General features: G+C 32.2%; 1 protein-coding gene across 1 annotated transcript; it reads left to right on the plus strand.

The window, feature by feature from the left end:
* The first annotated feature begins 635 nt into the window (after positions 1 to 635).
* LOC136233946 (terpene synthase 6, chloroplastic-like) lies at positions 636 to 8,500 on the plus strand. Its single transcript, XM_066023682.1, has 10 exons — positions 636 to 1,527; positions 2,176 to 2,296; positions 3,246 to 3,343; positions 4,169 to 4,374; positions 4,523 to 4,632; positions 5,196 to 5,294; positions 5,642 to 5,857; positions 6,270 to 6,411; positions 6,487 to 6,732; positions 7,850 to 8,500. The coding sequence occupies exons 1-10, from the start codon at positions 708 to 710 to the stop codon at positions 8,156 to 8,158; spliced, it is 2,367 nt and encodes a 788-aa protein (XP_065879754.1). The 5' UTR covers positions 636 to 707; the 3' UTR covers positions 8,159 to 8,500.
* Positions 8,501 to 12,082: the final 3,582 nt, after the last annotated feature.

Raw genomic sequence — 12,082 nt, forward strand, 5'->3', positions numbered from 1 at the left:
TTCAATTCTTGAAAGTATGACCACTGAACTTCACACTTTTTAACACACGTGCTCACTAAACTTTAACTAACTCCTAAAAATGACTGTTAACGACCTCAAAATGAAAATATTCAAGAATTAAAGTTGTTCATAATAATATTTACCATAAAATCACATTTTTTTTTTTTGCAAAATCACATTTTTTAGAGTTTTCTCTTTCTAAAAATTCACTCTCTCCCCTAACTAAACAACACTTAATGACCTCAAACCAAAAAATTTCAAGAATTAAAGTTACTTAGAATATCATTAACTCTTCGAATTTTTTATTTTGAGACCGTCAACGATCGTTTTAAGGCGTTGAGTGACCACCAGTATTAAAAAAGTACAAATTCATGGACGACAATGTTAAACTGGGTAAAGTTTAGTGACCATGGGTGTAATTTACCCTATAAGTTCATCCGACCAAACCTCTTTTAAATATTAATATAAATTTGTTTTGATTTCATCTCTGAAACTTCCCCGCACAATGCGTAGGCAGCCATGACTGTCAAGTCAAGCTTGAACTTTTAGCAGCCATTTATGATTTTATTTTTTTATTATATAGTTTGAATACTATATATTATACGAACTGCCCATATATATATTAATGTCACAACATTAATTACATAACACTAAGTTTTTTTATCTTCTCTCTCTTTCTTTCCCCCAAATCAAAATTCCCCAAAAAAATGTTGCTGTCCTGCTCAACCCCTCCCAGTATCGCCAAAGAATGCAGCAGCCCGGGCCTGTCGGCTAGCGGCAGCCGCAGCAGCCCGGGCCTGTCTGCTCGGCAGTACAATAAACCCAACGCTATATCTATAGCAGAAAAAAACCCAATCACAACGCGATTGAAAGAGGCGTTAAATGTGGAACTCCCGCTACAGCTACCAATTTCATCATACGACACGGCCTGGGTCGCAATGATACCGTCGAAAACAAACGACGTTGTTCCTCAATTTCCGAAATCTCTAAACTGGCTTTTAGAGAATCAACATCCGGATGGATCATGGGCGTTTAATCCAACACATCCATTACTAATCAAAGAGTCACTTACTTCAACGTTAGCTGCAATCCTTGCTCTCCAAACTTGGAATACGGCTCCACAACTCGTCGATAAAGGTCTCGATTTCGTCGCTAATAATCTCTGGGCGGTCGCGGATAATCACCAGAATTCTCCGTTCGGGTTTGATATTGTTTTCGCTGGTATGATTGAGTACGCTGGAGTGAATTTGGGGTTAAATATCCCTATGGATTCGTGTTTGGTTCGCGAAATGTGTCGCGAACGAGATTTGAAGATACGATCGGACAGTTTTAAAGACGTTGCTTGTGTTGCGGAAGGATTGATTGGGGGATCTTATGAACATCATTGGAATGAGATAATTAAGTATCAAAGAAGTAATGGTTCGCTTTTTAATTCACCTTCTACTACTGCTGCTGCTTTTCTTCAACTTCGTGATGAAAAATGCTTCGATTACTTGAATTCGTTGGTCGAAAAATTCGATTCTGCAGGTACGTGATATTTTTTTCAATGCTCTTTACTCATGTAAATGGGGCGGGGATTCCCGTCCCTGTCGGGATCCGTCCCAGCAGGAACGGGGAATCCTCAATCGGAATCCGGTGCAGTGGGGATGGGGATTGTTTTGTCTCATTACTTTTTTTTAAACAATTGTCACATGTCAAAAATTATGTAATGTGGTAAAAAATTAAAGAATCAGTGAACTTTTCGTAAAAAAAAATGGTTAAATATCATATATGACAAGATTTTGGTTAACACATGGGCCAAATATGGATTTCATCCTTAAAAAAGCCCATATGGTTACACAAATTACGAGAGATGTATGTTGGTGTTTTTTTTTTTTTTTTTTGGGATCAAGAGATTACTGAGGTAATCGTTTTTCTAAACATGTTGATATTTTAGGTTGACACTGTTGACGACATGAAAAATGAAAAATTTAAAGAATTCTTCATTTTGAGATCGTTGACGATCATTTTAACCAAATCAATCTAAAAAATCATCATTTTTAGCAAAATAAGAAACCTCAGTCATAAAAAAACTACAGACATACATTTGACAATTCGTGTTACACGGATTTTTTTTTGGAATTTACCTACATAAATTTACCATTTTTCTTGATTTTGCATTTTGTTTCTTTTCAGTTCCTACCCTGTATCCAATAGATATCTACAGTCATGTCTCTATGCTTGACAACTTGAAAAAACTTGGAATTGATAGGCACTTCAAGGAAGAATTCGACACCGTTTTAGATGATGTATATAGGTAAACATATCATCTTAATTTTCATTGCTTAATACATTTCTAGTCCTTTGTATTTATCTAAAAAATTTAATTACCCCTTATACTTTTAAAATGTTTAATTTAGCCATTGAATTTGTTTAAAATAAGCTATTAACCCTTTAAATTCACGTGGAGGAGTAAGGAGAAATTTTGAAAAATGTTGAAATTTTACAACTTTAAGTAGACCTGGCAATTATCATGTTTCGTGTCAAAATCGTGTTATCTCATATTTATGTTCCATATGGTTTTATATGTTATAAATGCTAGAAAAATGATTTTCGTGTCAATCGTGTCGTGTCAGTCGGGTTGGCTCTGTAATCGTGTTTTCGTGTCAGAAATTGCCACCTCTAACTTTAAGCATATTCAAAGGCAATATATCACTTTTAAAAAGTTGAAGGGATTAATAGGTAAATTTTAAATAGTCAATTGATCATTTTATATAAGTTTAGATCGTTAATAGATTTTTTTTTAAATATAGGAGGGAGTTGACTTTTTTAAGACAATTACAAGAGTTAAAGACGTGTTAAGCCTAATTTCATGGGTTAATATATTCCTAACTCCTTGTACTTGTTCAAAAAAACTAAATTATGCTGAATACTTTTAAAATATTCAATTTACTTCGTGAACTTCCCTTAAATCCATGTGTTAGAGTAAGGAGAAATTTTGAAAAAGTAGAAATGTTACACTTTAAGCAGTTTATGGGATAATAGATAACTTTAAAAAAGTTCAAAAGGTTAATAGGTATTTTCAAAGGGTTAATTAATCATTTTAAGCATGTTTAGGAGGTTAACAAAAAAAATCTCAAAGTACAAAGGTATTGACTTTTTTTCCAGATAAGTTGTGGGGTTAAAGATGTATTAATTAAGTCTAATTTGGTTATTTATGTCATTTGGAATTCAATTTTTCATTTATATTGTGTTTTGATGACCAGGTCTTGGACAAAGGGAAGTGACGAAATATTTTTGAATACTGAATGTTGTGCCATGACTTTTCGTCTCCTTAGACTAAATGGTTATCAAGTTTCTTCAGGTTCGTTTTTAAAACTCTACGAATTTAAGAAACTTTTTTTTATTGCAATTGTCGGGTTAAACATAATTATACGTGTATTGCTCCTGGTGAAGTCGAACAATTTTCATCCGATTTTAGAATTGTAAAAAAATCGGATGAAAATCGTCTGATTTCTTCACCACTTACATAACTCGACCAATAATGCTTGGGTTACGTTTTTGTCGTTCTTCTTGCCAGGAAGTCAGACAATTTTTGTCCAACTTCCTATTACATGGAAATTGGAAAAAGAACACTCACCCAAAAGCTGCACGGAGAACTGTGTCGCTTTTGAAACGACTTCCAATAAGGAAGTCGGATAATCTTTATCGGACTTTCTTGTGATGAGAAATTGAACAATCTTTGTCCGACTTCCTTGTGGAAAGAATGAAAAAACGTGATCCAAGCATTGTTGCTCGAGTTACATAGGTGGTGAAGCAATCAAACGATTTTCATCTAGTTTTTTTACAATATTAAATCAGATGAAAATTGTCCAACACTACATATGTAATTGTGTTATAATCCGGTAACAATTGTCCAACATCCTTGTTGGATATCAAAAAATATAGACCGAGCATTGTTGATCGGTAAGATGCGATGAAGTTGGACAATCTTTCTTCGATTTCTTTGCAATTTTAAAATCGAATGATCTTTATCCGATTTCACATTAGGTTACAGAACAGTATCATGAGCATTGTTTCTAACCGCACAATCAACATGAAATAATGCTCCAATGAAGCATTATTCCGGGAATTTATTCGAAAATAATATGGATTTGATGATTTATTTTATTTTTTTAAACTCTTGTAGATGTATTAAGTGATTATGACAACAAAGAACATTTGTTGCATTCCTACAATAACGACACCAAGTCTATTCTTGAGTTATACAAAGCTTCACAGACTTCAATCTTCCAAATTGAACCTATTCTTGATAGAATTCAACAATGGACAGCTTCTCATCTTCAACAGGCATTGTCAAGCGGGTCAATTCAAGAATCGAGTCTCCAAGCAGAGGTAATTACAGAAACTTCTCATTAATAGCATTCCTCGTTTCATGTTTGTGTCTGTATTTGTTTTCTGTCCGTGTTTGTTTTCGTTTGAATGCTATTTTATGAACATTATGTTTTAAAAATAACATTTCTCGTGTATGTTTCCATTTTAGGTGGATTATGCCCTCAAACATCCTTATGCAAGCTTGGAACGAATTGAGAGCAAAAACTACATTGGCAATTACAACATTGATAATAATCAACCCCATAAAGCATCTTATAGGTTAATTTGATTTTCCAATTAATAGATTATTATTAAATAGATAGAATAAATGCACTCGATAATGCTTCATTAGAGCATTATTTCACGTTGATTGTCCAGGTAGAAATAATGCTTGTAATAGTGCTTTGTAAATTAGGGTAAAATCGAATGAAGACATCTAATTTTAAAATTGCAAAGAAATTAGATAAAGATTGTCTGACTTCTTCACATCGTACATAACTCGAACAATAATGCTCAAGTTACAGTTTTGTCCCACCCAAACGAAGCACGGAGAATTGTGCTACTTTTGGAACGACTTCCAACAACAGAGTCGGACAAAATTGTAACCCGAGAATTATTGCTCTGGTTACATGTTATGTGAAGAAGTCAAACAATCTTTGTCTGACTTCTTTGTAAATTTAAAATCGTATAATCTTTGTCCGATTTCACCCTAGTTTATGGAGCACTATTGCGAACATTATTTTTAACCGGACAATAAACGTGAAATAATGCTTCGATGGAGCATTATCCAGAGTGTTAATTCAAATAGTTAAAACAACATACTAAACCTTGTTGTTTTGTAGGTTTTTGGGCATTGATAACAAAGATCTCATGGCATATTCATCTAAAGATTTCAACTTTTGTCAAGCCATACATCAAAAAGAGCTTGAGCAATTAGAGGGGTACTTAAATCTCTTCTTTGGCATATTTTATTATATAAATAATTTATTAGTCGGTATATTTTTACCTAACACACTGTTTAGTCCTCGTATTTTAAAAATACATTTGTTAGTCCTTAATTTTTGTTCTATTCGACAGTTTAGTCCCTCATCTATTTGAATTATTAAACAATTTAACACCCTCTTAGAGACTATTCTGTTAAATAAAACAAAAGCTAAGGACTAAACAATTTATTATTATGAGGACTAAATAGTGTATTAGATAAAAATATAGGGACTAATAAATTATTTACTCTATTTTACTTTGGATAAATGTAAATAATCTCATACTTACCATATGTAAAATGCAGATGGGTGAAAAAATACGAGATAAATAGTTTGAAATTTGCGAGACAGAAGATTCGATATGCGTATTTCGCTGTTGCGTCTGATATCTTCCAACCTCATCTGACAGACGCTCGAGCCGCCTGGGCTCAAAATTCAGTTCTGACCACAGTTGTTGATGATTTCTTTGACTTTGCTGGTTCCATGGAAGAACTACTAAATCTAATAGATTTGGTTGAGAGGTATATATAATTATAAAAGTGTTTAGCTAATAAAACCAAAAATATAATATTTTACAATTTAATTATAGAAAATCAAGTAAAAATAGTTTTTCTTGTATTTTTGAAGCAAAATCACTACTTAGACTCTTATAATTAATATTTTCAAGCAAATTATATTTAATAGATAATAAAACTAATACATTTAATCTTTCTTATGACATGTTTGATCGTAAATATGATTTAAGTAACTTTAATTTTGAAATCTCATTTCTGCATATGCAAATAATGTCCTATAAGCAATAAACACATTTGGAAAACCATCAAATCGTTTCAAATAATTTAATATATAATTAGCAATTTTTGTCTCTTTTAGTAACTTTAGTTCGTAAATTTTTTAAATCTTGAAATAAATCTTGACTATATATATATGCAGATGGGACAGTCACTCGGTTGTTGGATTCAAGTCCAAAGACGTTGAAATACTCTTCAATGCAATCTATGGCACAATCAATGACACTGCAGCCAAAGCTCAAATACAACAAGGGAGATGCGTCAAAAGTCATTTAATTGATATTGTAAGTCATTTTTTGTATTTTCAAATTAAATCTTAGTGCGAGATAAAACGTTGAACAAATAACGTTAATGAACAGTGGATCACATTGCTAAGGAGTATGCTGATGGAGGCAGAATGGGCAGAAAACAAAACAGTTCCAACCATGTATGAATATTTAACAAACGGATACGTCTCGTTTGCGTTGGGACCAGTGGTTCAAATCCCACTTTACTTCATGGGGCATCAGTTGCCGAAGGAAGTCGTACAAACTCAAGAATACAATAACCTATTCATGCACATGAGTATGATCGGGAGACTTACAAATGATCAAGTGTCTGTTAAGGTACGTAAATCATCCTCAATTCTATTATAATCCTGGTCCACTAGACTTACAAAAAAAAAGAGAAGATGAAAAGGTTACCACATCACTGTACTTTACCACAACACTGTACTTTACTTAGCGATAACGCCTATATAATGGATCCATAATAGCCTAAAGACTAGAATACCCTTTAGATTTAAACTATATCACAATTATATTTCTATTAATTCCTTTCAAGCTAGAGTACATATAGTTAAAACTCCAAAATTACTAATAAAATACTAAAAAAAATTTCTTGGAAGAGTTTTAGTAAGAATATCAGCTAACCGATTTGTTGTTGAGGCTCCTAGTGGATGAATTAGTCATACTTTGAAATTTTCTCTAACAAAATGACAATCTAACTATATGTGTTTGGTCCTTTCATGACATGTAGAGTTATTGGTAAGATAAATGGCAGATTGATTGTCATATAACAAAGGAATAGGTTTCTTGTGTTTGATTTGCAATGCTTGTAAGATGTAGATGATCCATTGAATTTGTGCAGTTACATAAGTCATGACTTGTACTTACCTTCTGTGGAAGATCTTGAAACCGTTGCTTGTTTCTTGCTTTTCTAGGATACTAATAATGCTTGTCCTAAAAAGACACAAAAGCCAGTAATAGACCTTCTAGTATCAACATATGTTACCCAATCAACATCTAAGAAAGCTTTTAAAGCCAATTCGGATTTGGAAGAGCATAATAGTCCTTTGTCTGGGTTTCCTTTGATATACAGTGAAACACTTCTAGTTGCTTGTAAGTGAATGTTAGTAGGTTTTGCCAAAAAATGACTCAAAGTATTCACTGAATAAGTGATATCTGGTCTGGTACTCATCAGGTAAATAAGCCTGCCAATGAATCTTCTATAAGCTGTTGGATTAGTCAATGGTATCCTAGCCTAAAATTGTCTTAACAACCTAAAGACTAAAATACCCTTTGTATTTAAACTATATTACAATTATATTCATATATGATTGGGAGACTCACAAATGATCAAGTGTCTATTGAGATAAATAAATCAATGAAATTCTATTATAATCCTGGTTCACTGGATCTAACTAATAAAAATGTCACAATGTGTTTAATTGTGGATGTGCAGAGAGAAGGCGCACAAGGAAAACTAAACAGTGTATCATTACAAGTAGCACTTAGTCGAGGATCGACGACTGAAGAAGAGGCACAAGCACATGTATCAAGACTGATAGAAAGTCATAGAGGAGAGTTGCTGAGAATGGTAGTAGATAAAAAAGATAGTTTGATACCAAGAAGTTGTAAAGACTTGTTTTGGACAATGAGTAAAGTATTGCATCTTTTCTACATGACCGATGACGCCTACTCTTCTCCGAGCAAGATGGTCAGTGCAGTTGACGCCATTATCGATCAACCAATCATTTTCCCGACTTATTGATCATTGATCTCATTTGATACCAAGAAGTTGCAAAGACTCGTCTTTTCTTCATGACTGACGACGTCTACTCTTCTCCGAGCAAGATGGTTAGTGCAGTTGACGCCATTATCGATCAACCGATCATCTTCCCGACTTATTGATCATTATTAATTCAACTCAAACGTACTCAACTACTTACTATCTTGTTATCAAAATACACACACGTAACCAATTTTTTTCATTTTTCTTTCTTATTTTGATGTTTAATTACTTGAAAACCCTTTATGACACTGATATGTAAAGATTGATCAATGATCAATTTCTTTGAAGTTTTAAACAATAAAAAGAATTATAGTTCAACTATTGCAAAGTAGCAAATACATATATGTATATGGAAATTACTTTTCAACTTCACTAAAGGTAGAGAGAAACGAGCACAAAAGGGCGGATTCTCTTGTAATATAAAATAATTAGTTTTGTAGTTTAAAAGACAACTCTCGAATATAATTTTGTATTGATCTTAAAATTTTAATTATTAACATTATTATTCTAATATTTAATATATATTATTTAAGTAAGTGTAATAAACTCACAAAAAACCATGAAAATTGCAAAAAAATGGGGTAAAAGCGAGAAAAAGAAAACAACCCATGAAAAAGGTAACAAGGATAAAAACATGAAAAATGATAAAAATCAGTAAAAGAGTGTGAAAAACAAAAAATGGAAAAACATAAAAAACAGAAAAATGTTCAAAACACTAAAAATGCGGAAAATAGAGAACATGAAAAACAGTACAAAAACCAAAAAGGGAAAAACATGAAAAACGGTCAAAACGCAAATAACATGAAAAATACAAAAAAAGGGTAAAAATACGAAAAATGAAATCAAAACGTGGAAAATAGAAAATGGTAAAAATGTGTTTAGTCTTTTTAACTCAAACAACGCATGGGGAAAATGAAAGGCTAAGTTCGTAAAAACAACATTAGACATGGAATAGATAATAAATAATTCTACTTAAATTACGAATCTGTATTATTCCTCCAATTGTGAAATATATTTCATTAAAAAATAATGAATCAAATAACGGAATAAGAATTTTCAAGGAATATCTATTCTATTCCTAATCTATTCTATGAACTAAATCGCACTTAAGATGTAAGTATAATCACATTGGCTGTTGAACTGAGCTTTGCTAAGACGATAGATGTATAAGACCAATTCTAATGAGAGGATTTTTATTGTTATAATGCTACGTGGGGTTATAACACCAGTACAACAGTTGTAATAATATTTTATTGTTACAGATTGTAGTAACAAAGAAATATAATATCCCCAAAATCCAAAAACACAAGGTTTGGCAGCCACACATGGCCCTATAGGTGCTAGATTTGGCGCGTAGATTACACGTAGACCTGTTCATAGATCTGATGACCCGTCCAACCCGTCCAAGCCCATAGATAATGGGACGGGTTTGGTCAAGCTAAATTTGTTATTTAGTCCGGTCCGATCCAAGCCTGAAGATACCCATTAATTTGTGGGTTGGGCTTGAGATCTCTTACAAAACCTGTTTCAGCCCGGCCCGGCTCGTGTCTTATTCAATGTATTTAAATTTTATTTTGTATATATTTGAACTTTATAAGTTAATATTTATATTATTATATTTTATTAATAAAACTCAAAGGTAAAACAAAACTCTAGTTCTAAAAAAAATGTATTACACTTGTATCAGACTTGTTCATTTTCTAGTTTTATTAATAATATATCGTGTTTGAACCTAATCTAATAAATGCAGCAATGTTCATTTTCAGTGTTTTTTTTTTCAAAATAGTTGGAATTTATCTTTAATGAAAAAAAAAGATTTATATATATAAAAATATAGTATGGGCGGGCTTGGGTTGGGCCTGGGATTAAGCTTTTCTAGTTCAGCCTAGCCTGACCCGAGCCCGAAGAATATTCAGTATGGATTGAGTTGGGCCTGGGTTTGGAGGTTCTATTCATAAATCCGATGTAATCTGGTCCGACCCAATCCATGAACAGGTCTAATTACACGCGCCATATCTGGTGCTTATAGAGCCATTTGTGGCTGCTTTTTTTATGTTGCTAGAGTTGGTAAATATGTTGTTCAATACGCGGTAAATTACAGTTTTGGTATCTATTTGTAATTAATAATTTTATTTTTATTCCACAAAATTTTAAAAAACTCTTTTCCTATGATGGACTGATACTAAACCTTATTACTTCTCCTTCTTAAGTCACTGTAGTTATTACCAACCATTGTGGATGCTCTAATTCTTAGACATTATTATTATTATTCCATTTAAGCTTTCTCTAGTATGTATGTATGTATATATATATATATATATATATATATATATATATAAAGTCATGGGTAAATTACATATTTAATACAACATTTGTCTTATTTCACATTTTCGTGCACAATTTTCAATTTTACATACAAAGGTGTACAACCTTTTGGTGACCTCTTACTAAAGTGTACAACCGATAATTGTGACCGATCAACGCGAAGTCAACGCGCCATGTCAGCAATTTGACATCCTTAAAAATCAAAAGTTGATCGGTCAACACAAAATCAACGTACTACGTCAGCAATTTTAACTTTTATGGAGGTTAGATTAATGACGTGGCAAGTTGACTGGTCATAATTACCGGTTATACACTTTAGTTGGAGGTCATCAAAAGGTTGTACAGTTTTGTGTGCAAAATTGAAAGTTATACACCAAAGTGTGAAAAATAACCAAGATTGTACATCACATATGTAATTTACCTATGTTATCATCTGAGTGATTCTGAACTAAGTTTTACATATTAATAAAACTTCTCAAAATTAAGCTAGATTTAGACTGTAAAAGTAAGATTGAGTCGTTTCGAACATGCTCAGGGAAATTTATCGCCTATCATATTTTAATCAAATTGGATTTTATAATTAAATCAATCAGTTAATTAACCACTCCGAACCTCAATTTGTCAAAAACAATGAGTCAAAACTATCCATAATAGAGGCGGTTCAAATGACCGAAGTATGAAACCATCCATAATAGGAGTGGTTCTAGCGGCCGAAGAGGCCTGACCCTTTCTGTCTTCGCCCTGTCCTTAAACACCAGTTGAACCCCGGTTAGACCCTGGTTAAACCTTTAACCAAGAACCATTTGTCTTTTCCGGTTCTTTGACCTGTACGATTTTGACAACCATGTTTTAAACAAATAATATACAAGTTTAAGAAAGTTTAGAGGTCTAATAACCACATTTCAAAATGTCACTAAGTCACTTTTTTGTTTGAAGTATACATGATTAAAAATGTAGAGCTAATGTATATAAATACTCCTACCGTTTAAAATGGTGCAATTTTACCTTTAATTTTTGCAGTCAAGAGTAATTTTACCCCAATATTGTAAAGTTGAGTCAATTTGAGAAATAATTCATCAAAATGTCTTTTCGGTCATGAATCTTGTCATCTACACTTCACATGTGAGCCATTTTATCATTTATTAGCAACAGATCATAAACATATGATTAGACGTTAATTTTTTTTAAAAATAAAAAAATATACTGCTATTGTACGAGTTGGATAAAAAAATTCAAAATATTTCACCAAATTTATAAATTTTAATCTTCAATTCTATTATTAAATCATAGAAAAGATGAAATCTTTTTTTTTGAACGAACTGATATACAATTGGTGCAGAATAATGAACAAAATATCTATGTGTTATAATAATATCTGAAATTGATCCAATTTGCCAAGTTTAGGGGGTAAAATTGCTCTTGGTTGTCAACGTTATGGGTAAAATTGCACAATTTTTGACGTTAGAGATAAAATTGCTCTTGAATGTAAATGTTACGAGTATTTTTGTACATTATCCTAAAAATGTATTAAGCCAAAAATAAATGATTAATAATAATCAAGAATTTAATAAACCAAAA

The sequence above is a fragment of the Euphorbia lathyris genome, chromosome 6, assembly GCF_963576675.1.
Source record: "Euphorbia lathyris chromosome 6, ddEupLath1.1, whole genome shotgun sequence".
NCBI lineage: Eukaryota > Viridiplantae > Streptophyta > Magnoliopsida > Malpighiales > Euphorbiaceae > Euphorbia > Euphorbia lathyris.